General features: G+C 41.6%; 1 protein-coding gene across 6 annotated transcripts in view; it reads right to left on the reverse strand.

Moving 5' to 3' along the window:
- Positions 1 to 505: 505 nt before the first annotated feature.
- SPTLC3 (serine palmitoyltransferase long chain base subunit 3) overlaps positions 506 to 25608 on the reverse strand; it is an 86770-nt gene continuing 61667 nt past the window's right edge. For 5 of the 6 annotated variants that reach the window (XM_042049323.1, XM_042049324.1, XM_042049325.1 and 2 more), the window contains 5 exons: positions 18513 to 18732; positions 16246 to 16372; positions 4470 to 4605; positions 3346 to 3475; positions 506 to 981 (listed from right to left, as the gene is read on the reverse strand). In XM_042049323.1, coding sequence (XP_041905257.1) covers positions 868 to 981; positions 3346 to 3475; positions 4470 to 4605; positions 16246 to 16372; positions 18513 to 18732 — 727 coding nt within the window. In that variant the 3' untranslated portion in view covers positions 506 to 867. The other variant, XM_042049328.1, reaches the window with a different exon arrangement.

Consider the following 25608-nt stretch of genomic DNA (forward strand, 5'->3'; position numbering starts at 1 on the left):
CTGCAGTTTGTGAACTGCAAGTATCTGACTGTTTTGATCAAGGTTTTTACGGGAAAGTTAAATGGTTATTAAAATTATTTACTACTGCGCCACAAAAAGGGAGCAAGCCTGCTGAAGAACTTAGGTAGTGATAAGATGTGATAGGTTGTAGGTCAAACGCGTTGGCAGAAACGCATTTCTGTTTACGTCTAAGCCCAAATTTTTGTACAATTCAAAGTTGAAAGTGCATTTAAGAGGCCGAGAAAAGGTCTGTGGAGGGGAGGAGGAATTTTCCCTTTCCTGTAACCTGCTGTCAGAAATACAATCTCATCAGGATACTTTTCTTGTTCCCAGCATTAGCCTTTTTCTAACATTTTCTGTCCTTGGAGAAATGCATGATAGTGCAACTTAGTTAAAGAGGTCACTTTCTGCTCATTCCTTTGTAGCAGTCCACACTGGCATCTCGATTTATGATCTTTAACAGGTAAAAGTCTCACTGATGAAGCTCAGCTATATTACACTGGAATCTATTAACTTTTTAAACTTTATTATTTCAGTCACAATTAAGACTATCCGAAGCCTCTTCATAAAAAGGGGCCATATCAAAAGCTGTATGTTAGCAACTGGATCAATGGATGCATTCATTCTGCATCAAAAATACCATAAGAAGAACAGATCTCTCCTGGGGAGGCAAATCTGTATCAATATTCCAGTCTCTTGAATACAGAAATTTGATACAACGTGATGCAACACCCGAGCTTCCCCTTCTTTCAATTAACTGAGAAATAAAAATTGTCCTTAGAAGGGAAGAAATGCATTTGTATCGTTTAGTTTTCGGGTTTTCCGCCCTTTCATAGCATCATAATGTTCTCTTCATGGGTGGAAAACTTAATCTTCAAGTTCAAGCCTAGATTCTTCATACAGTTCAGGATGAGATGACTTGGAATACCGGGAATATTTCAGATGTAGAAAATCACCCAATTCATCCAGAGCATTCAAAACCTGTAAGATCATGATATTTTGTCAATTCTATAGGAAAAGAAATGAAGTTCTAGTAACTTCTACTTTACTGCAGAACAAGAAGATTATAAAAAGAACATCAATCAAAGTTTAAAAGACAGACTGGCAAATTTTGCATTCATTCTAGAACAGTGAACATCAATACAGTCGTAGATGTACAACAGCATCTATGAGAAAGGAATTTGCTCCTTCAGTAGGTTACGGTTTATTAGTAAGTGCATTAATTGAGCACAGATGAAAAAAATTACTTTTTCTAAAAGCATAGGGAGGTTACAACCCAGGCAAAAATTATCTTTGCTTGTGCAAAAGAAACGTGTAAGCTATACTTCAGTATTTCTCCATAGCTCCCAAAGACTGGAGTTGCCAATGCATTTTCTTAGGTAGGACTCAGCCCCCAGTGCTGAGCAGAGTCAGCATAAACAGTCTGAATAGTTGAAGATAATTTTAATGAACGCCATTATCTTACATTAATATAACAGAGACATTTAACTTTTGTTCATTAATACTGTAATGCAATTTGCTGAGCTGAGTCTCCAGCTTTCAGTAGTTTCAAAATGTAGGCAGGGAATTCTGTATCATAGGGTAGCAGCTCAGTGTTTTGCAGCACCTGACCCACATTCAAGAGCAGCCAACTTTTTGGCATCAAAGAAGGAAAGAGCAATTTTGATTTTGAGCCTGTTTCTGTTAAGTCACTAAAACAAGCTCATGAACAACAAGATGTAATTTAGAACAAAAAGAAGTAATTTAGTAATGGTTTATGCAGAGAGATAGCTTCCAGGTCATTAAGGAAGTTATTCTTGGGAGCTTGCCCTTTCATGGATCCTTCCTCTTTAGTTCCAGGCTGAGATACGAAACAAATTTTGTGAAAGGGAAACATTTTCATCGTGCTTGTTACCTGTTGTTACCCTGGGTTTAGGCACACTCACAAAGTGTTTTGTCCTAAAAGCTTTGCATCTGCAAGTAATTAAACTCAGGGCATTTCCATTCCCCCAAACTGTAAGAGTGCCACAAGTACTGTGGCAAGACCACAGCACGTTCAGTGATGACTGGGGAGCGTCAGATCTTCCCTGGAAGCAGCAATGTGAGGTAGCAGGAAGTGAACGTACAATGATGGCCCAAAAATGTGGTGGGCTTGACATTTGGGGGCAGGGGGAAAGGAAGAAAATCAAAGCAGCAGCCTCAAGAGATTAATCTTCAGATCAATTTCACTGCCTGTTACCAGTTACATAAGCCAAAATCCACACAGTCAAACAGCAGAAGCTGGCAAGGACCAACACGAGAGCTATGCTCTGTTCTACAAAATACTACCTTAACGGTATTGTACCTCGTTAATAACTACTGCACCTTTAAAAGCAGCAGGAACTTTACACTGCACACATGCAAGGCAGGTTTTTGATGTTGTTTGAAAGTTACCTACACTGGTATGGGAGCTGGTCAGCAGGGCAAGGCTCTGGCCTCCACATCCATGCGCATCTCAGGATGCAAAAGGAGAGTCAGGAGCTCTCTGCAGGCACAAGTGCTTGTCTGCATGAACCAGTGGCATATTTAACTCAAATGCCTTTCCATGTTCAAGGATTTTTTGCTTTGACCATTACACTCGTGCGAAGAGAGGAAAACAAAGCCTGAAATTTATTGTTAAGCCTCTGTGTTTCATGCCTCCAAGTTGGCTTATTATGAGAATGAAAGAGCATATCTCAAGCCAGGCCAAAAACACCTTCGGCAAGAAAGGGAGACGGAAAATTTCAAAGAGTTTATTTTAAACACATTTCTGACTGCGTTGGAACGGAGGTTTACGATGGAAGTCTCAACATACTGTTAATGGTATTTCTGATATCTGAGAAAGATACGGAACTGAGACTGGCCAGACAGCACCAACTAAACTTAATTAGGTTCAAACAGTTCCAAATACTGTTTGCAATTTCCACCTGTACCCCCAAGGCTGTCCCATATACTTCTGCAATTCAAGAAACATGGGGAAATATGGAATAGAAATATGCGTATGGAAAACTTGATTTTCAATTATTTCCATATCATTTTGGGTTTCCTACTCTGATAGTTTTGACATAGCATTTAACTTTTGTCTTGCTGTGCTGTTCATGCAGGTTTTTATTAGTGATGACAGATTTGGTCATTCTTAGAAATAGAAGAACATAAGAAGTTAACTCTCCGATAATTTATTTTAGAAAATAAAATGTATAAGGCTCAAATGCCTTTAAAGATCAAGTGACAAGGCCAGAAAAACAAATGTAAAAATGAATTATTGAGATTCAAAGTAACAGAGGCACAGCTTCTCCCAGCCTCCTTTGCACCTGAAGTTAATTTGGGCAGGACATCTGCTGTGCTTACCGTGTCTAACATCTCCCGTGTATGTGCAGCTGACACACAAAACCGAGCCCTGGATTCTGTGATAGGAGTAGCTGGAAACCCAACCACGACCACCCCAATATTTTTTTCTAACATGCGTCTTGCAAAAGCCCTAAGGAGAGAAAAAGTAGAAGGAGAAAAATCAGAAATAAATTATCTCCAATAAACTGAACACAGAGAGAAAACATTCAGATATAATGCAACAATAGATAAAATCCTGTTTTCGACTGATTGAATATTCCCATTGATTTCCATAAAAGCCAGAATTTTACCAGTAGGATTGAGACTGTTTGCTGCTTAGCCACTCATGAAGCCAAGTGGGTGTCAAATCCTAGAAATGTGATGGCAGAGAGGGCACTGCATGATAAACAATTCATTTCTGTCAATGAAAGTCTCTGAGTACAAATCAAACCATGCGGACATTCACAGTCCCTAAGCATGGAAGAGGTTGGGCTTGTGGAAAGTATGAATGCTTGGTTCCTGAACATCAATAGGAATACACCAATCTGTGTGATAGTTTATTTGCCCTCACAATTACTCTGCGAGTTAAGAAGGCTTGTGTGGTATGTATGAGACCTAGAGCTCACAGCCACCCTAAGCTACTTGCAAATTCTCCCTACAGCTCAACCCTGACATTATGCTACGACTGACTTCTGGTCTGTGTGCCCAAGTCAGTGCACAAGTAAGTGCTGCTTGAGTGGAACTGAATGGTAAAACATGCAAAATCCATTCAAAGACCAGATGGGACAAAAAGGCATTCATCTAAACCAATTCATACATCAAAGGCAACATGTCTCCTTTAATGATTACAAATTAAAAACCAAAAAATTCAAATGAAAAATGTTATCAAAAGTATTATTCCAGACCACGTTAAAAAAGGAAAAGAGAAAGATTTTAAAATTCTGAATTCTGGAACAACTCAAAATTAAATCTACGGGCAAATCTAAAAGAAAGCAGAACTAAATGACGTATTCAACTAACAGTGTATGCTCCTCCTGGGAAGCACCTACCACACAACATCATCTTCTTCAACATATACCAAATAACCATCAACATGAATAGTGCTTGTTTTGCCAGCAAAACAAGTACTTTTTTTCAACACTTACCCTATTTTACCAGGCATATAAAGGAGCAAGGGAACAACAGGAGAATCATCATTGCCATAAATGATGAAGCCCATTTCATGCAGTTTTCGTCTGAAGTACCTTGTGTTTTTCTCCAGCTGACGCACTCTTTGGAGCCCTGAAATGAGCCAGTCAGGAGAACAGTCAGTGTAAAGATCATAACTGGCGTCTAGTCACAGGCAAGAATCAGGGCTGGGGGTAACAGTTTGGCTGAAATGTAAATGTTGCTATTTGATTGAGAAGAAAAACACAGAATGAGCTAAATACAACTACACTGATTATTGTGGCATTGTAGGACGGATGGCTGATACTCCTGTAATTGTGAGGTGCCTTCCCATGGCAGAAACAGTCCCTCTCTGGGGATAGACATGTGGGCAATTCCCTGGACTTTGTTGTGCTAAATAAAGCCTCCTAGATGACACACACCTACAGAGAAGTAGTGCAGACATGTAAATAGAGAATTTATTTCTCGGTGTAATTGAGTATTATCTCTGCATTGTCCCTGGCCTCATTTAGTCATGGATGCACAGATGTGACCCCCGGCAAAACTGACAGAAGAGTTGAAACCAATTATTTTTATGAAGGAAAAGGACAAAAAACATCAAAGAAAAAATGTGCTTGAAAAGACATTTCAGCCATTTCTTTTGCAGTGCCACTAAGGAGGTGGTTTCTGACAAGTGCAACTGCTTCCCAAACCATTGCATAAAGAGAGAAGAGACATGCTCTACATTACTGTAGTAAGAGATATCATATGTCCTTTCACTACTCCACCTGCATTATATTTAATCAGTAAGCTGATCTATGTGCTGCTTTTCCACTGCTGTGAGGTGCTGACAGGGATGGTGCCACCTCCTCCACACCCACATCCCTGTCCAGTGCCAGTCCAAGTTGACACGGCCACACAGCAAATCGAGCCAGGTCTGTCATCTGCCTGACCTCACCAAAAACAAAACTGGCAAGCCACCATTAAGCAGATTGAGTCTCTAAACCTGATTGCTGTTCAGCAGCTTGGATCTGCCCAGCAGAGGTGGTGAGAATGTGTGGTAAGACTGGGATTTAGCAGGACCCAGTTACTCTTAGCTTTCATTTTCCTGCTGTTCATCAGCCCATACTTTCAGTATCACTTACATTATGTCACCAGACATGAACACTGAAACCTCCAGTACAACTCATTTCCTCTTTGCCTTTGCACAGATGTGTTATGTTTTCACTCTCCATTTACGTTTTCATTTTACTTTACATTTTGTTCGCTTCATTCTTCATTTACTACTTTCTGCTGTCACTGTTCTCTCACTGGATGCCTGTTTCCTAATTCCCCATCTTGCTCTGTGCAACCACAGTGGCCAGTAAGGCATTTGTAGCAGCTACATGCCACCTTTGGCAGATTTGTCCTCAGACCACATTCTGCCCCACCATCTGCTCTGGCTTTTCTTCCTTTTCCCTCTTGGCTGACGTGGGGATCACCATACCTACATGAACCTCTTTTCCATTAATATGTCTGAACATGTGTAGGTTTGAACAAGATCTACTACTTCATCTGTTCTGTATCCTCCCGAGTCAAGGTTCTGTCAGTTTTCTGGCTGGGAAATTTATAGGAAAAGTGGGACTTGCTTCACAGTGATCGGTGTTTTGCTTGAACAAATTAAAAGATCTCATAAAAACAGTGCATTTGTAACTTTATGCACACAACTGCCCATGCAGACAACCTGTTACTTACAGTCTCAGTCATTCAGTTTAAAGCACTCAGTGGAAGAGATCTGCTGGGTTAGAAAAGGCCACAAATAGTTTAACCATCTCTCTAATGCTGCTAAAGCAAAAACAGCTGTGCCAGAGCAAGGAAAACAAATGAAACACAAAAGCATCCTACTACAAAGCTTTCCAGTCACTAATAAAAACAATAGTCTGTGGTATTTCCAAAAATATTTTTGGTGTAGTAGATCTCAAAGAAACAGGAGGAAGAGGAGGGGAGGGGAGATGATGGTAAGGAAAGGGAGTTAGAGAATAATGTGGCTGAAGTCTAAAGAGAGATTTTTCCCTTGTTAAAATTTGTTAAGATGTTATTAGCACCTCCTCAATGTCCGAGTTACAAGGAAGAGGGTGGGGAGTAACCTGAACTGGGGGCTCAAAGCAACTGCTGTTTCTTGCTATATAAGCAGCCCCTGAGCTTGTTTCCAAACTCTCAGTTGGAAAGCATTTGAAACTACTAGATTTTCAATTAGGGAAAGTTTTTCATAAATGCAGATGTTCTTGGTGAGTGCAGTTTAAGACTTGCTGCCTTCTCCTTTCTATTCACGCGTTTACCACAGAGCTGGAAACACAGTGTGAGCCATGCGAGATTCCAGGCGGTGCTGTTCGCTATTTATCAAAACATATGTGCAGGGCCCAGAGGTGATCAGTTTGTCTCTACTTAGTTTTGGTGCCAGAAATTTATACTCCAGCTAAGGAAACTTTACAGCTGAAAGAGGAGGTTCAGACAGCCCCCCAAAAGTCAAACACCTCTTCCTTTCTAATCTTCCTTTCCCGATTCTACATCCTCAACTGGTTTGTGATGCGAGATCTCCCTTTTCAAGACTCCCTATGGAGCTCATTTCAAGCCAGCCAGTGCTGATGCAAAAGAGCCACTTGAATGTTTTAGCAACATCCCAGAATACTAATTTCATTTGCAGGGATGCATTAAAGAGCCAAATAAAAGATCAGAGCACTCCCATATATCTGGAGGGAAAAAAAGCACATTAGGAGACGATTGCTACACACACTCTATTTGTGGGTGGGTGGCTGGGAGGAACCTATTTCTTTACCAAATGTCAACACTTTCCTTTCTCATGTTAAGTTTTGTGGTCAAAGACCACAGACACACATCATATACACAGGCTTCTTATATGCTGTCCCAATAAGAGCAATAAAACCATTAAAATTTGTAGCTGTATTTCAACACTGTTTTTCATTCCTTTATGGGACCTTCCAATGTCAGATAAGGAGGTAGATCTGAGCAAAACATTTATTTTTGTTTCACTGGCCTGATTTTCCCTTTACACTGCAGATTAAGAGTGATGAATTCAGTTTAGAATCAGGTCTTAGTCCAAATGCACTGTAGTATGTTTAACTAAAACCACCACATTTAGAAAGTATTTTCTTTGATTCCTGAGGCTGTGATCTCGCATCCTTTAATATTTATTGAGTGAAAATCTGCAGAGCAGACCCTTGAGCTAAAATAATATGGCTGCATCTATGTGAGTGTAAGAATTTACCTGTATGGGACTAATTAGAGGATCAGGTCCCTAGACAGTAAATATATGTGTTAGAAAATTCTTACTTTGCAAAATCCTTGAGGATTTACAGTCTATGCAAAGAGCTTACAGCACAGCAAGCAGCATATCCAGAGAGTTATATTCCATAAAATATGTGAACCACAACACAGCACATGTTTGGAAAAAACAGCCTGGACAGGGAAAACCAACCCTCCTCTATTTAAAACTAAGCCCACTAATGCCCCAGAGTATTCAGCTAAGGCTGAGAATGACTTTATTAAGTGCTCTACATCTTCTTATTGACTGAATTAAGAAGGGACAGAAAGAGAGAAAAGTAAACGATAAACAGTTCCCAAGTTTCACAAGTTATCTTCATGCTGGTGGGAACACACACAGCCAGTTTATGGGGATTTTTCTGAAATAAAGGATTAGTTGCCTGGATGGTACAAGAAAAGCAGATTTACTGCATCAGCAATCCACCTTCTGCTGGAAAATTCAGAGTTTTCATTTGGTTGCACCACTTTAAAAATATTTGGTTTACTGCAAAGTTCTAAGGTGTCGGCAATTCTGGGAAAAATGCTGATTATATTTTTATGTGACACGCATCATTGCATACTGCTGGCTTTAGCTCATTAGTTTCTGCAGGCTTTTAGAAAGCTTTATAGCTCAAAATTAATATGGTTTAGTTGAAAGAAAAATACAAAAAGAAGGCAAGAGAGAGAGAGAAATGATAAAATGTAGTAGCTTGCTCATAATTTCTTTGAAGCAACAAGCTTTTTAAGAGAGCCACTTGGAGAAACAGACTTGGCAGAAGCTTTGTCACACACTTTCAGGGTACCTGACATCAGGAAGGCATCCTGACTACATGTCTGAGGGCCTGATCCCAGGCTGGCTTTACCTGGCACAGCTCTGTGCACTTCAGTAGAATTCTGCTGTTTATGCCAGCTGAGGACCTTATCCTGGCAGTGAAAGAGGCAGTAAAATTATCAGCTCTCTAAAACAAAAGTTCATTTTCCTCTTCCACAGATGTCTGCTTTTGCCTCCCACAGAATGTTCATAAGCAGAGAAGCTGCCTGCATTCAATTCCTGCACAGTCTACCTTTGAAATCTTCTTGTAGGCTTCTACCCTCGGAAGTTGTGACTCAGTCTATTGAAAACAGGAATAAACAACCCGTAGCCTTTCATATCAAGATCTCAGGTGTAGGAGGGGAAGGAGAGCTATTTTTCCTGAACCCGTTCCAGGAAAGATAACCCCACGCCTTACTGGCTTTTGGCATGCGGTGGGCTCTTCAAGACACAAATCCACCTGCTTTAATCTTCTCCAGCTGTTGTTTCATAGGGTCCTTGTAGATAATTAATTACACAATTGGACTTTCACATACCAGTGTCAGTGTTCCTTGGATGGGGAACTCAACTCCCTGCCTCCCTCTACTAACAGCTAGATAGGAAAAAGCAAACTTCCATAGGCTGAAAAAAAATTGGAAAACAATAGCTCTCTCCCACTAAACTATTGCAGATGGACAGATATTTTTCCCTCTGGTTCCATTATAAGAGTAACACACATGCAGCTCCATGTGCATTAAATCACATACAGAATGCTATAAAGTTGGGGTGCCTAAAGGAAATATGTTCTCAGATAAAACAATCTTCATCAAAAATAACTTTGCAATGAACTGGGGAGAAGTGAAGACATTTACTTCTACAATCTAATGCTAACTAGAAACCTAGTGATTTCAACCTAATTCAGCTGCTAAATAAGCCCTTAAGGACTTATTTGAACTGTGAACTGCTGCAAAACACTGTCCAGAGAAGATTACGGGAAGAAAAATGGCAATTTCAGTTGAAGCAGAAAGGAGAAAAATTGTAAAGATTGGGTCATTTTTACCTTATTTCTCGGATGAGTCAGCTCTGCCTAGCCAGCACCTTATCTATATTCAGATATACAATGCAGGGACAGAGCAGCCAGCCTTGGCTGAGTCCTGTTTACTCCCAGCGCAGGTGATTAATCACGAAGCGGGTCCGTCCCGCCGCTGAAAACCAGCCAGCGCACAACGCGCTCCATCTGCATCCCATTAGGTGTTTCTGAAGCGCCAGGGATCCGGATGCCGCGAGAAGCGGCACTTCGCTGCTTTGCGCTCAGCAGGCTGAGGCTTTGCTGCTTTGAGCCAGGCAGGCGCTGGATTCCTCGGGCACCGCAGCGCCAGCGGCATCTGCAGCAGAGGAGGGATCCTCACTCTCTTCCGGCAGCAAAGACACCCTGGAAATGGGACTGTGTCATGGAGCTGCCTGCCGCTGTCCCTGGGGAAAGCGTAGCTGTCACTGCTGGGGGACAGGTCACATCCAAGTCTGACATCCTTCCTCTGCCTGCAGGTGATGCTTATTTCAGGATACAGGGAACATCTATCCATGGGTAGGGTCTGCTAGAGGACTCCAGCACAGGTTTAACTTTGAATGGGGAAAAAGTGACTGCAAATGAGGTAGAATTCAGTTAATCCTCAGAGATCTTGCAAGTCACTGCAAATGCTGTTAGTCCAAAGCCCCTGCTTGTTCAGATCCACTGACTCTCCGTGCATACATTTGATGCCCTGTGGCAGGTGAATCCCATGGCAGGTGTCTCCACCAGAACAGCATATCTCATTCATTTTGAGCAAAGATGTCTAAATTTAGCTCTGTTTCATCATCAACTGCTGGGAGAACATCTGTGATGTTCAGCATATACAAATAACTGTGGCAGCATATTACTATCACTAATATCTTCACTGTTGTCGTGACTGGAAGCCCTAGTCATGGAGCCAGTGCTGTGCAAACAGGGAATAAATGTGCTTAAGGGCTTGAAATGTGACCACATACTTACTGGGAATATTAACTTAAAATTAAGCCAGGGTTCAAGCATTCTGCTTGCTAAGGACCTAAGAGAAGCAATGCCCTCAGAATGAAGCCGCAAAACAAGAATTTGAAAAAGATAGACTTCAGCATGACTGATTCTGCAAGCTGTTTTGAGCAGGTCCAAGGGGTCCCTCGCTAAGTCACTTGCAGATTTAAAGCTTAGAGCAATAGCTTCATGACCAGTCCAGTCTGGCAGACATTGATTTTGCTGCAAAAGGGATTGTTCCTCTCAGCTCCAGCTGCTCAAGTCCTGGCACTGGGACTCATGGAGCCATATGGCAGATTGGCTCTGGGAACCAGTTTGGGTGTGGACTAACCATGAGTGGGAGGGCTGGTTGCTTTTCAGCTACATCAGTGCTCTGATTCAGTTCCTTGCATGGCTGCACGAACACCCACACTGGCGTAGGGAGAAGGGGCACGAGAAACAGGATGGGCAGGCGGAGGAGAAACTGAGGACAAGACTGCCCTTCCTTGCGCCAGTGCTGGCTTATGCCAGCTTGTAGTGATGTGGAACTAAGGTTTCTGAATTTAGAGGATCCTGGCAAAGCAAAACTAATATTTTCAAAAGACTCTGGAGGACAGATAGCAGAGGAAAATGCTGGAAACTGACTTTAAGGAGCTGGTCCTCCATTTATACAAAAAATCTGAGACCAATGGAAATACCTTTAAAAAGGAACCTTTAAAAAACAATCTCTTTAATGCCAAACCAAAACAGAAAGTGGCATTCTGCCACTTCTCACGATCCGAATGAGCTCAAATGCAAGAACTCAAGCACTTGCTAAAAACACAAATGAAAGCTAGTAGTTACAAAAAGATAAACCAGTCAGCACAAATGGGAGAGTAAATGAACATTTTAAAGGAACACTTCTAATCTAAACAACTTCAGGAATTATCTTTTAACAAAACATCTTTTACTAGTTTGAGAGGACAGGCTTTTAAATGTTTCAGCATCCCATAAAAACATGAAAAATGCCCACTGCTGTGAATTATTGTTTGCCATGCATTAAACAGAAAAAATATTTCCTTTACAAATGCTGCAATTTGCTTTTTACACCAGTATAATCTATTATTAGTCATTAAAAAAATTGCTTTGGATTTCCCAGCAGTCTTAACTCCGTCTGCCTAGTGGTTCTATTTTATACCTATCAAATTTAAGTGTAAAAATATGCTTTTGGTATTCTCATGCAGAAAGGGGGGAGGAAGAAAAGGTCTGAGGTCACAGCTGGAGGGGCTGTGTTGCATGCAAGTAAGTGTACTTGCAAATTTGTGCGGGGTCCAAACACTCTGAGTCAACTCCAGTCTCATCATGGGATAAAACCACGAAGGCAGCTGCTGAGTTTCCTGAGGTATCTCCAGTGGTGTAATGAGAAGCCACAAGGAGAACACATAAAGAATATCTATATAATGAAATATAAAGAGTAAATGCCATGGGAACTTCTGCTTCCCATATTTCCTAATAAATGAGCTGAGATACATTTGAGATGAAAAGGCCACAAAGGCTTAAGAGGGATAAAATTGTTTCTTTTTTTTTTTTAAATAGATACATGAGCCGAACTGTGGAACTTGCTGCATTATGACATTACTAGAGGAAATACAGCTGCCAGAAGTTCATACACTTTTGAACAACTCTATTAAAGGAACTATGAAAGTACCTATGATGTTATGGTACTAAGAACGAATGTGTTTTGTTCTGCAAGACATCGATTTTCACAGTTCTGTGAAACATGGCACTGAGAAAAACAGGACTTTTACTCCACTGAAAATCTGATTTCACATTTGCATTTTTTTGTAGTAAAAAATTTTGATTCTTTGGACATAGTCACTCAAGAAATACTGGCAATATGGACCTCAACCTAGTCCTCCTTCCCAGGCAGGAAAAATGCTGTATATCAGTTTTGAGGGAGCTACTACCTTCTCCTAATTTAGCATTTCTTGCCCTTCATTTTCTCAAGTCACCACAGAAAACACAACAAAAGAAGGAAACTGCAATAGCTGGCTGTGGGCTCTGCAGTATCCTCCCAGTCACATTGTCATTAATGTCTCACAACCATCACAAGTACTGGTAGGGGACATACCCTCATGTTTATGCTGAAACAGACATTGGCTGTGGGTAACTTCCAGCTGAACAGTTTAGGTTTCACAGAATCACCCTGAAAGTGCTAACCTGTTCCTTCCTTGTGATGAAGCAGTACCCCCTGGGCCCATAAACATCTATTCATATCCTGCAGTCATGCATCTGGTATACTGATCCTGTCCTGGAAATGCACATCTCGATTCCTTTGCCAAACAACCATATTCTTACTAATTGAAAATAAAGGAAGAAAATATATAAGATCAATCAATTGGATACACACCAGGATGCACAGGCAGTACTGCTGCACTTCTGGGCCCTAGCATTACCTACTACATAATTTCATCTGTGCTAGTCTTTTCTAGATCAGCTGCCTAACAAATTAGTGGAGAATAACTAGCAAGAAATCGAAGGGAATGTAATAGTCTTATATCTGGGAAAATAAAGAAGACCAAAAAATATGGATTTTTCTGAGCAGCAGCTTAAATGACCAAATCAGTTTTCCTTCTCTTAGTTTTCTGTTAACCTGCCAAGGAGTCAGTCATGATGTTCAGATGGAAGAACATGCTGGATTAACACATTTGTTTTCCCCTTATTTCATCCTCTTTCCAACAAACACCATCTAGTTCACATGGAACTTTTTAGCAAACTCTAATTTCATTATTTTCTAAAACATTCCCAGTAACTTTTGCAAGGCTCACTCCCCTAGAGAAATGACCTCTGGAGGATAAGCCGTTGGTGGACATCTCCTTAAAAAGGATTCCCTTTATAAGGGATAATCATCCAGTGGGCAGAGAATGCCATTTAAAACAAATTGCAAAATAAACTCCTATGGATCTGAGAGGCCTCCAGAGAACATGTGGTCGATACTACCCTGCAGCAACTTCGGTTCACTTGAAACTTCTCTGCTCCACAGCTCATGCCCTCACAAGAACAACTCACATGCAGGATTCACCATTTTCTGTGATAGTGGACCAAAAGAACTCTGCCAAGGTCATTGTCCTAGGAATCAAAAATATCTAAGGAGAGACAGTGCTTCCTCCCTTCTGTTCCTTGCTGCTTTCTAAGCCACCACCTTCCTCTCTCTGATGCCAAAGCAACACATTGTAGTGTGGTCCAGCAGAGCATTTTTTCCCTGTATTTTGGGTTGTGGGGTTTTTTTGTAGTCCACAAGACAGCCTAATGAAGGGAGGCCCACATGAAAGAAAACCCAAAGACTAAAATAATGAGTCTGGCTCAGAAGGACAAGAAACAATTTTACACATCATAGCCAGCTTGCTAGCCTTTGTGCAGTGCTCTAAGTTGTGATATATGATTTATTCATTTGTTTTTCTAATCATTTGCATTTCATATTACAAGACAATTTTTTAAAAACTGACAAAACACTAATTTATTTCGTAACGGATTTGCAGAAGACTTAAAAAGCTCTTATTTTGCGCAGAAAAACAAACATTGTGTCATTAAACAACACTGCTTGTGGAAGAGAAAATGCTTCAAGCTCTTAGCCCTAAGACAGACACGCACATCTTAAATCTTGAACCTAGTTCTCCTCTTACCCTGCACTGAACTGCATGCAGAATCACGCTAGCCGAAGAGCGTTCTCAACAGGCTTTGAAGGCCTGGAAGCGCTCTGCGTGTTCCATGCTCCACACGCGGCATCTGCGCGCTCCCGAGCCAGCCAGCCGCGGGCAGGCTCGGTGTCAGACCGCCCTCTCACGGCAAGCGCCCGCGCAGGGAGCGCCCGCGCAGGGAGCGCGCCTGGCCCGACGGCCCGCACGCCGCGGCCCTGGGCTGCAAGAAACGTGCCGGAGGTGGTCTCTTATATTGAACATATGTAGGCATCAGCACATGCAGCAGTGACCTTCCAAATTTCAAGCTGGAAGCAGTTTTTACGCTCTGGCTTCTCTGCCAAAATGAAAAGAGCGTCGCTTCCTCATCGTCTGCACATCGCGCCGGAGTTTTGCTGTCTTTTGTCCTTGCACTTGGCAGAATTTGGCACTGGGACTGGATTCTCTATCCCTCCTTCTGTACTCTGGGGTCTTGTAAATTCCGGTCTCATTGAAGAGCTGCGATAAACGTCTTAATAGCCTCGTATCTGTAATTTGAATATCTATTTGAAACGGCCCTCTAGGGCACTGCAGCAGAGTAGTGCAGAGCAGTATCTTACCTGCTCTCATCTACTCTTTATCTCTTCCATTTCCACCTTATCCCAGTCATATCTGTCAGGGAGGACTAATACAGAATTAATTCTGTTAGTCTCAGACAAACTAAGAGAAAATAGCACTGCTGGACCGGTATAAAACATTGCAATTCAGAGCAGAATCTGTACCTTCAGCTGCATGTTAAAGAACATCATGACTCTCCGGCATTCCCGAAAAAAACTACATAAATCCAATCAGTTTTTCTCCATATTGGGATTTAAGTCCTAGAACACTGAATACATATCAGCATTGCTTTGAAACAGTAATAGACAGATATGTCACAGTTGTTTTGTTTGTTGTATAGAACACATATTACACAGAGGATAAAACATCACGCAGAGGATAGAGCACGTCACACAGAGGATTGGACAGTAGCTGCATCTGCAGCTTCAAGAGACAAATAGAAATACACCTGATTTTTCATAAAGACACCAAGCAGTCAATGCTTTGGGGACAAAATGTAGCACAAAACCAGGTTCAGGACACCAGAATTGATGCCTGAGGGAGGTAGGAATTATTATAACCATCTTCTCATACTATGATTTAACATTCAATACCTGTTCTGAAATGCTGCACCATGCTTGAGTTGCTTGCCATTTTGAAGGTTCACACTTACAAAGAAGCTAAACTGACAACACCTAGCCCGTAAATGAAGGCATATCCTTATGAAACTGACTACAGGGTCAGACAATACTACAAGGAAAATCCATGGGTTTCTATTTTTTGCTGCAAAACAGGATGGGCTGGCGACTATGCAGCCAGAATTCCAAAATACTTCCATCCCTGCTACATGTGGATGAGCATGGAAAAAACCCCCAGGGTCGACAGCACTTAGAAGTATGATGATTTGGGTATTAATTTTACAATAAGAAGGATTTCTTTTGCATTGCCATACTTCTTTGCTGCTGATGACATTTTGCTTGTGTGTGTACCCAGGAGATGCTCTGGTCGCAGCTGAAAGGAGGGAGGGAGGGAGGGAGGGAGGAAGGGAGGGAGGAAGGAAGGGAGGGAGGAAGGGAGGAAGGGAGGAAGGAAGGAAGGAAGGAAGGAATTCGGAAGGAAGGAATTTGGAAGGAAGGAAGGAAGGAAGGAATTCGGAAGGAATTCGGAAGGAATTCGGAAGGAAGGAATTCGGAAGGAAGGAATTCGGAAGGAATTCGGAAGGAAGGAAGGAAGGAATTCAGAAGGAATTCGGAAGGAAGGAAGGAAGGAATTCGGAAGGAAGGAATTCGGAAGGAAGGAAGGAAGGAAGGAAGGAAGGAATTCAGAAGGAAGGAAGGAATTCGGAAGGAAGGAAGGAATTCGGAAGGAATTCGGAAGGAATTCGGAAGGAAGGAAGGAAGGTTGGTTACCTTGTGCTGTCCCATCCAGTCCCATGAGGCATTTCATGGCCCTGATGATTTGCTCTGCTACGGCGGGACACATAGATGTGGCGTACACAGCGCTGTGAGAATGAGTTCGTAAAAAGTCCACAAGGTCCTTACACAAGCAAAACAAAGCATGAATGAGCTGTGAGCTGGCCAAACAACAGATCTCCCTCTTAACTACTGCAGGAGTGGGAATGTGCAAAAGGAAGAGGACATTTCACCAGCTCCTGGATTGCTTTCTTGGCTGCCACTGTTGATACATGGCCTGAAGAAACATCAGGCAGGTGCAAATACTTTACATATAAGTGGGGCAATTACAGCTGAAACAAAAGTCTGGAATAGAATAATGTTTACTTCTGCGCTAAGACTTATTATAAAGGAGCCAAAATAATTTCAAGACCAATGAACAGCTGTGCTTAAAATAATGCTGCTCAGTTCCTCTCTGGTAATGAAACAAAGGCTATATGACATCAGTATAGGTCCTCTGCCACATGACCTAGCCCAGGAAAAGCAACCTTAATGGGATCTATCTTTGTCTATAAGCACATAAATTTTCAATCAAAATTTTCAATCACTGCGGCAGGTACAGTCATGTTAAGAGTTGGTATAATTGCTGGTATAACTAAGAACACAATCTGTGCTCTTAGAAAAACCACTGATATACTGTAGGCATATCTAAAGCACCAGTAACTCTCCTGAATCCAGGCCTGCAGTAGGGAATTCAGATCTTATTAAGATCTTCATTGTTATAACAACTTATGTCCCTTAGTGCAAAATATCAGAGTAACAGTTACCACACTAAGAGTTGAAAGCATGTTAGTGAGGAAGGGATGAGGCCTGCTTGAAAATTGACTTTGATAAGAAAATATAATCAGAAAAAAAAAAAATCCAGTGAGAGTAACACAAATCACTACCAAAAATACTGTATGAGTCTATGCAGTAATCCCAGTGCTGGGGATAAAGATTTACCTAACCTTACACAGGTTATGCACGGCCATATTGCAATTGTATTCCTAAGGGTTTGGTCAAAAGCTAAGGCGGCCTCTGGGCTCCAGCTGATGCAGAATAAACAGTGCCACTGAGAGCGTTTGGCTGCAGAAAGGAATGTAAGTGGGTGAATGGGTGAGCAGCCTTCCAAGGCTGAGAAGCCTGAGGCAAAGCTTGGTGATACACACAGGCATGAAAAGAGCAACCTGTTTGCATTTAAAAAAACTTCCAAGGATTAGAGGATAAATTAAATCAAACTACTTTTCACAGGTCTAATCTTTCTATACTTTCTAGCTACATTAGCCACATTGTCTTTGGTAAGAAATAAATGTAGAGATACAAATTCAGGAAGCCAATGAAACAAAGAAAATTGATTCTTGATGTATTATGACACTTGGTTTTAAAATCTCCAGGGGCAAACCCAAAAAAGACAGTAAAATATACACAGTTTATACTTTCTTATAGCCCTTTTATTCTACTGTAGGACTACCCTTATTAATGTTATCCTGACAACAACCATATGGGCTGTCTAAACAGGCTTCCCACTCATTCAGCAGACTGCTTAAAAAATACATTCAGCTGGGTATGAAAAGAGCAAATAATCAGCAACCATTTGATCTCTCTGTCAAGCAACAAAACCAATGACATTTCACAATGGCGCTGATTATGCTTTCTCTTCTACACCCTCAGTTAAAGCAAGCTCAGCTCTACTTTTTGTTGACATCTGTTGTTGGCAAGAGACTGTTTTGTTAATGTATGTGGAGCAACTGAGGACACAGAATTTACTATTGCAAAAGGCCCCCAGTAACCTTTCTCCATTCTCCTCAAAAATGCAGCTATGTCAATCCACAACTCTTTAGGAATTTTATTATCAGTGGATGAAACTGTGGTTTTAATCTCTCAATATTGCTCCACACACTGTTTACAAATGTGAAACAAAGTAATGAGCAATCCGCATGCAAATTAATGTAGGGAAGTATATTTAGCCAACCACAACATGTCCAAACGTTTCCAAGACAAACAACAATCATCAGGGTGGCACAGAAATAACCCAACTCAAGCAAATTACATAATGTGAACATGAGACAAAAATAAGAAAGTCTGACTGTTTGATGTGCATTTGGGATCCAGGCAAAAATGATGCTAACTTTAGAATAGTGCTCATGTTAAGCAGTCTGTGAAAAAAACCTACTGAAATATATCATGTATAATATGAAAGCAGTTCCCACACCCTTGATGTGAAATTGTTTATGATTTCCTTTTACCTTTCTGCCAGCTATGTATCCTCCAGCTGCACCAAAACTCTTTGTGAATGTTCCCATTAATACGTCAACATCATCGGGACTCATTCCGAAGTATTCCACAACTCCTCGGCCCGTTGCTCCCACTGCACCAATGCTGTGAGCTTCGTCCAAGTAGAGGTAGGCTCTGTATTTCTTCTTCAAGGAGACGATCTCTGGCAGGCGCACGATGGACCCTTCCATGCTGCACATGGGGAGAATCAGGGATGAACAACAAACCCTGTACTCTTTCTGATACTGGCAGAAAACACAGTCATTAATTGCCTTATTCCACCAAAACTCTTCTGGAATCTCAATTTTTACTTACAAGCCAAAGAAAACTTGCAACCCTTTCCCGCTTGCAGGTGAGTATAAAACAGTTAAATAGTTTTGGAATTCAAGCAATCAAAACCAGTCCAAAAGTCTTTGAATGTTTGTAAATTGTCAACATGTCAGAGGAGAGAAGGAAAGGTGAAAAGCAAGGGAGAGATACTTACCCAAAGCAGCACATTACAGTTCATCTCTACAAAACAAATATTATAAAAAACTGCTATAGTTCAGTCTGGTCCTTGCTTACTTCATCATCAGCTACTGTGGCAATATTTGGGCATAATAGCTCGAGAGCAAATTCATCTGGTGCAGAGGAGTTGAGTCCAACATACACTGGAGATGGGCCATGTGAAACCCACAGCTGGTGCCATAAACTCTAAGCAATCCCAGCCTTCACAGAATCAAGGATTAAAACAGGCAGCTGAAACCCAGTCTTGCCAATTTTTGCTCTTGATATGTACTTTTTAGGAAATGTAGCCTGCTACCTAGTAATCAAAAAAAAAAAAAAAGTTTCCATTCCCTTTCTTTTTTACTTTCTTACAGCCATGCAGAAAAATGAAGTATTTTGAACTGGCACAGGTTACTCAGAGAAGTTGTGTCCCATACCTGGCAGTGTTCTAGGCCAGGCTGGATGGGGCTCTGAGCAACCAGGTTTAGTGGAAGATATCCCTGTCCATGGCAGGGGGGGTTGGAACAAGATGAGCTTTCAGGTCCCTTCCAACCCAAACCACTCCATGATTCTGTGATTAATAGTGTATTGAGATTTATAGGAATGAGAAAAGATGATAAATCTTTTGCACTGTTGGCAGTCATGTCAGTAAATGAGAAGACACAGAGGAGGTGTCCAGCAAAATGAAAGCCCAGGGAGATAAATAAGAAATGCTCTCTGATCCCATAAAGATGACATATCCAGAGTTTTGCTGTGAAGACTTGTGTCTTGAAAACCTTTGTGAGATGACTACAGCTATGCTTGGATATGCTCAGATGCACTCAGTATTAATTTCATAATGAGTTAAATGTGTTCTCTTCCACTAGCTCTAGTAAGCAGGTCTTTAAAAGCTAAAAACTTCCTATCAAACACAAAGTCAGCACGCTGTGTGCCAGGAAAACCAGGGCTCTTGTGGCTAAGGCCCACAGCTATGGTGTATCCACTTGCAAACTCATCAAGTTTCAGGTGAGCAGAAACATGGACTTTGGTCCCAAATAGCAAGTACAAAAGAGCAGTGCAATCAATAGTGTCCTGGGAATTTTTAGATCCTGGACCGATGACTTTCACAGGCTGCTTTGTTGCCACTCTACTTGTACTGTGCAGCTGGAAGTTTGGCACCACAAAAGGAGCATGATGTGCTTTTAGCACTCAGGAAATTTCTGACAATTTTAGTCCTTCTTCATCCTTTGGTCTTCTGAGTAAGCTTGGAAACTGTTTGGTCTCCAGTTTTGAAGGAGACCTGCCCACAGGCAAGTCTCCATCAGTGTAACAGCACGGGGGAGTAGCCGTAGACAAGGGTTGCCTGTGCTGTTCATACTGGGAGGTTCAGAGAGCCTGGCTGTGTGTGCCTGGAGGCATATTTTTGGCTGTTGGTGACTGCTGGCAAATCTTGCCCTTATGTCTTGCCCAGCCATAAAAGAGGCAGCTGTGGGACTGTATGTTGGCACCATGGTCCCTTGCAGCAAAGAAGGGTGGGCTTGTACTGCAAGCTCCTGAGGACTGGGCTTTCTCACTTTTCCCAAATGGCACTTGGCAGCTGTGGGAGAAGCAACTTAAACCACCACAGCTATTTTCCTAGTGAATACAAGTCCTCACATAGCCCAGAGTCAAAGCATTAGTCAGCTAAAATGACACTGAGCCACTGGGTGTGCTTGGACATGCAGCATCCTACGTGCTGGGCTTGGCAGCTTTCAGCTGTGTCTGGTCGGTCTGCAGGAGAGCCAAGGAGCACCTCTGCAGAGGGAAGCACACTGCCATCCCACCCTCCACCTTCCAGCAATGCTTGGGCACAGAAGGACAAGAACAGTTTTTCCACATTTATATGGTCATCACTACGCTTAGTGGCTCACAGAGATTCAGGCAGGACAGACAGCATCTAACTTCAAAAAGACAGGAGTAAAAAAAAGGCAAATTAAAAATGCTGTGTATTTGTGTAATGGAAGGAAAGTTGTGCTGAATCCCAGAATACATGGAGCTGGTACATGGCTGATGCAAGATTCAACCATTTAGAAGATTTAATGAAAACTTTTCTTACTCATATGAGTAGGAGATTTCTCTTGGAACTCTAAGCTGTTTAGAAAAACAAGGTACTTGTATTCAGTTTCAGTTTTGAGTTACTGCTCTTGAAAGATGCTGGCTGACAAAAATGCAGTAGTTGACGGAGGTCCTAATGTGGCCTTGAAGTGTCCATGGAATAGATAAAAGTGCTGCTGGAGTGCACATATTCTGTGCTGCCATTCAAACAAGTGTCAGCCCTCCTGACGCAGAGATGAGAACTGTTTTGCTGCCTGCTCTGGTCTTGGTCTCTCTTTTGACCCTGGGAGACGGTTAGTGATATGCACACCTAGAATTGCTTCAAGATAAAGCTCATTTCACATGATCCCTTGGGTAGCCCAAATAGAAAGTTTACTGAATCCTTCAGTAAATGTTGATGTCAAGTAGCTTAAACCAAAAAGCCAGAAATGAACTGTAATCGTTCTGTCTCACTCTGGTTGTGCCACACAGCTTTGTGTACAAACAGCTATTGGGTTCAAACGTATTGATCTGTTTCCAGATCTGCTCAAGCACACAGGGCATATAAAAAACCCCCAGGCACAGATGAACTCAAGCTGGCTCTGCCCAGGCCAGGCGTTCCCATTATGTGGTATGACATCCTGTCTTGTGGCACAAATTCTTAGCTTGGGGGCAGGGATGGAAAACTTCTAGATTGCAGCTGACCCTCGTATCTCCCCTGTCTGGTGGACAGGCACAAAAACTTGAGTTAGTACACACTCATTTTGAACGTACTTCCAGAGGTGAGGAGATAATCCCAAATTTTGGGAACACTCCAGTTTGAAACTGGACATTCCTCCTGATGTAGCTGATGAATTGTGGACCCAGGTGCTTTGAGAGACAGGAGGTGTGTGCTTGGGATGTTCACTTCACTTGGAACGCAGGCTCACCCTTGACATGATACTGATGGTTTTTTTGCCCAGTTTATTTTGAAACTTCTTGGGAAAAGAGGTTTCTACATTCTGCTACATTACCGCAGTTTCCATTTTTTTTCCATCAGGAAAACTAATTTACAAATATTCCACCTGTTATCTACTTTGTAACAGCATCACTCAGCATCTCTAGACATGCCCTGGAGTACCACTGTCTTTTCAACATTTGAAGAATTTATCTGTTCCCCTTTCAGGCTAGTTCGTAATTGGGAAAATCCCTCCCTTCCTGGCTTGCTACTCCCAAGACATATACATTCCACTTTAACAGTTATTTTAGGTACTGTTTTCTTACATAAACCTTGTACATTCATACAACAATCTCTGTTTTGTAGTTTAGAGCAATAAATTTAAGGATATCTTTCAACTCTGCCCTCAAATACAACTCCATTTCACCACTGAAATGATAGAAATGTTAACCTTTAATGCTGGTCCTTGGCCAAAGACATTAAATGTTACCTCATTCTTTTCTGGAAGTCCAGTCACTTAATCCCAGGAAACAAAAAATAACCCCAATAAATTTCCTACACGATTGGAACTTCTAATGCACATGAAAAGGCATTGGACAATATCTAACTGATCAGAGCTATTTTCTTAGCTGGAAGGGAAAATACACAAATTAAATTAAAAGCAAGGAAAAAACAAATGAAAACCAATCTGTTTTGATCAGTTTCTGATGCCCCATAACTCCTGCCCTGGGCCTTGGCCTATCTGACTCCTAAGTAAATATGCATGGCAGAGAGCAGAAGCCTACCACAAACCATGTAAGAACACAGTAACTGATTAATCCTGAACTGGAAATGGTAGAAGCCAAGGGAAACATTAGCTGGAATTCAAATAATAAAAATATGATTTAGCAAGTCAGTTTAACTTGTGCCCTGGTCATTGCCAAAACTTGTTCATGCTTTTTGGAGTCAAGATTGATGGCTAGATGGCCTCCCTCAGTTCGGAACACAAATGGAATATATTTGCTCCTAAGCTGGTCCAAGTTAAGAACCAGCTTTCACTAGGAGTTACATTTAATTTTGATGGGGTTTTTTTTCCTTTTTAAGATAATAGAGACATTAAAAAGCAAACAAACATATACTTAATGCTATTTATTTGACATGTTGCTTGAGTGCTCCCCAAGTCGAGGGGCTAATTGTGCCTTCAGTTGTAACCAAACAAAATCTGTGGTTTATGGTATCAAACACAAGTCTGATTTCCAGAAATGCTCGCGTTGGCTAACAGTCACCCTTTTCAAATTTTGCCAGCTGGTAAGTTTAGGCTTATGCACAGTGTAAACACTTTAAGATACTCCTAATGGAAACAGAAGGCAAATTTCTTTCCATACCATAAACTTCACCATACTAAGACTATGGTGTCCCATATAACAATATTTTTTTAAAGAAGGAAAGCTTAGTGTTTTCTTTTACATCTCTGGAAAAAGCATTTCTGTAAAAATTTGCCAAGCCAAACTTGCAAATCAAGACATTTTAACTTTGAGAATGGCTCTGAACAAGTTGTTTAAATTCTATATTTGCTCCCCCTGTAGCATAACTTAAGGAAAAAAAAATAAAAAGCAGTATTAACTATTGTAAGAAGAATACATTAAATACACTCTAACTCCTCTTAAACCCTCTTGATGAATGCTAATTTGGCATTTGGCAGACCTTCAAGAAAACTAACACTAGCCAATATAGGGCTGGAAAATTTTAGTCTTTCAAAAATCCCGGGCCAAGAAAGGAAAGAACATACACACGAAAAGAGTAAGAGTATTTCTATTCTGTCCTTCTCCAGCTGTTTTTTTGCATATGAAAGGTTCTTAGCTACCAAGTGGCTCAGACTGCCCGGCCTGTGAGCCTGCTCCCGGCGTGCCGCAGGGCTGCCTGGCTGTGCGTGTCCCGGGCTGGCAGAGGTGGCAGGGCCACGGCACGGTGGCACATGGTGGCATTCACCCTCAAGTCACAGCAGATTTGCTTTACAACCAAACCACGCTCTACAATTTCTGATCTGCTTAGACCACGAAAACAACTAAGCAACCAGCCTCGCTACTGCTAGGGATAGTTTCCAATGAGAGACTATTAGAGAGCTGAGCTTTGTTTTTCTTTTACTTTATGCCTTTCAGGGCATGAGTGGTCTTAACATTATTTTGCCTTTATGGAGCTGAAGGAACTTTACGGTTCCTTTTAGTAGGTACTCTGAGGTTTAACATGCTTTTATTTTGCACTCCAACAGAAGGTTCTTTGAACTCCGGAAAATTAAATCTCATTTGAGAATGAACTGCAAAACTAAAGGAAAAGAAAACTCTACACCAAATATAAATCTGGAAATACAGTTGTAAGTTAATGTAGTTAAATAGCTGACAGTGGATTTGTCCCACTGCTTGGATTGATCTGTGTTACCAGTCTACCTTCTTGCTCCCTAGTGGTCAATATTCAGGGTAAAGGATTTAAAAGTGAACAAAGCTCAGCAGCTGGAGCCTTTTCTGTCAGCCATGTGACCAATGGGAACATTTGTCAGTAAAATGTTGGTGGTCCACTTAATTTCTGCATGATCAAAGTCCTTAAATCTGAGCTTTCTTTTAGTAGTACCAAGCGATGTTTATTTGTAGTTTTGCTCTGTTTATTCTGGTTGAAAGGACATGTTCAGCCTGCTTTGGATCAGCTGATCTGCTGCCAACCTGTTTCACCTCTGAATGACACGTGTTTAGATAAGGACTGATTTGGTCTCTTTGCAGATGGAAAATGTTAGGCATAAAGAAAGCCCTGATTACTCTGAAGTTGTGATGACATGAGATCATAAAAAATTTATCACAAAAAAAAGCTAATTTGCTAAGCTGTGCCAGTGTTTTGCAGTAAAATGGCATAAGTGACTGCCCATCCAGACTGGCTGTATTTCAGCCACACATGATATGATCCCTACATATAAAGTTTTAATGCCACTTTTATAACCATGTCATGTCCTGTGGATGAGTGGTTCTGGTTCCCTTTTCCCTGGGGCAGGTCTCACTACTCCCCAAACTACCCTTCTCCTGCTCCCCCATCTCCTGTCATCACCCCAGTAGCCGTGCCTAGATCCCTGCAAAAACCCTCTTACTGTCCAAACCCCTGCTTCTTCAGCCCTTCCTGCCTTTCCCTTCTCCAACTCCTGCCCATCAGTGCCTCCCCTTCCACGAGCCCCCTGGCTGCCTTCCCAATGACCTTCTCCAGACTGGAGAAGTTGCCGGGGTGAAGCCCAGGATGGTGAGCCTGGCTGGTGCCACTGCTTTGCTGCTCAACTCCAGTGACTGTTTGCCTTTCTGCTTGGGTATAAGCTGCACCACAGGAGTGAACTGGAGTTACCTGACTGAGATGCTCTGTAATTATATTGTATTATTTATGCTGGTATTATCAGATGGATTCTCAAAGGCACTTCTCTCATTTGAATTCCTCCAGGGACCAGGGCTACATTAAATACCACTCCATAATTCTTTGAAAGCCAGTCTTTCAATTATTTTCCTGTTAAAGTGTGAGTCTATTAGATCCAGCACTAGTTATTAGAAAGGTGCTGATATCACTTAGCTTAAGTTTAGCTTGAGATT

This window comes from Corvus kubaryi, unplaced genomic scaffold, assembly GCF_017639235.1.
Source record: "Corvus kubaryi isolate FWS band 111438036 unplaced genomic scaffold, C.kubaryi_AGA036_p1.0 70, whole genome shotgun sequence".
NCBI classification, from domain to species: domain Eukaryota; kingdom Metazoa; phylum Chordata; class Aves; order Passeriformes; family Corvidae; genus Corvus; species Corvus kubaryi.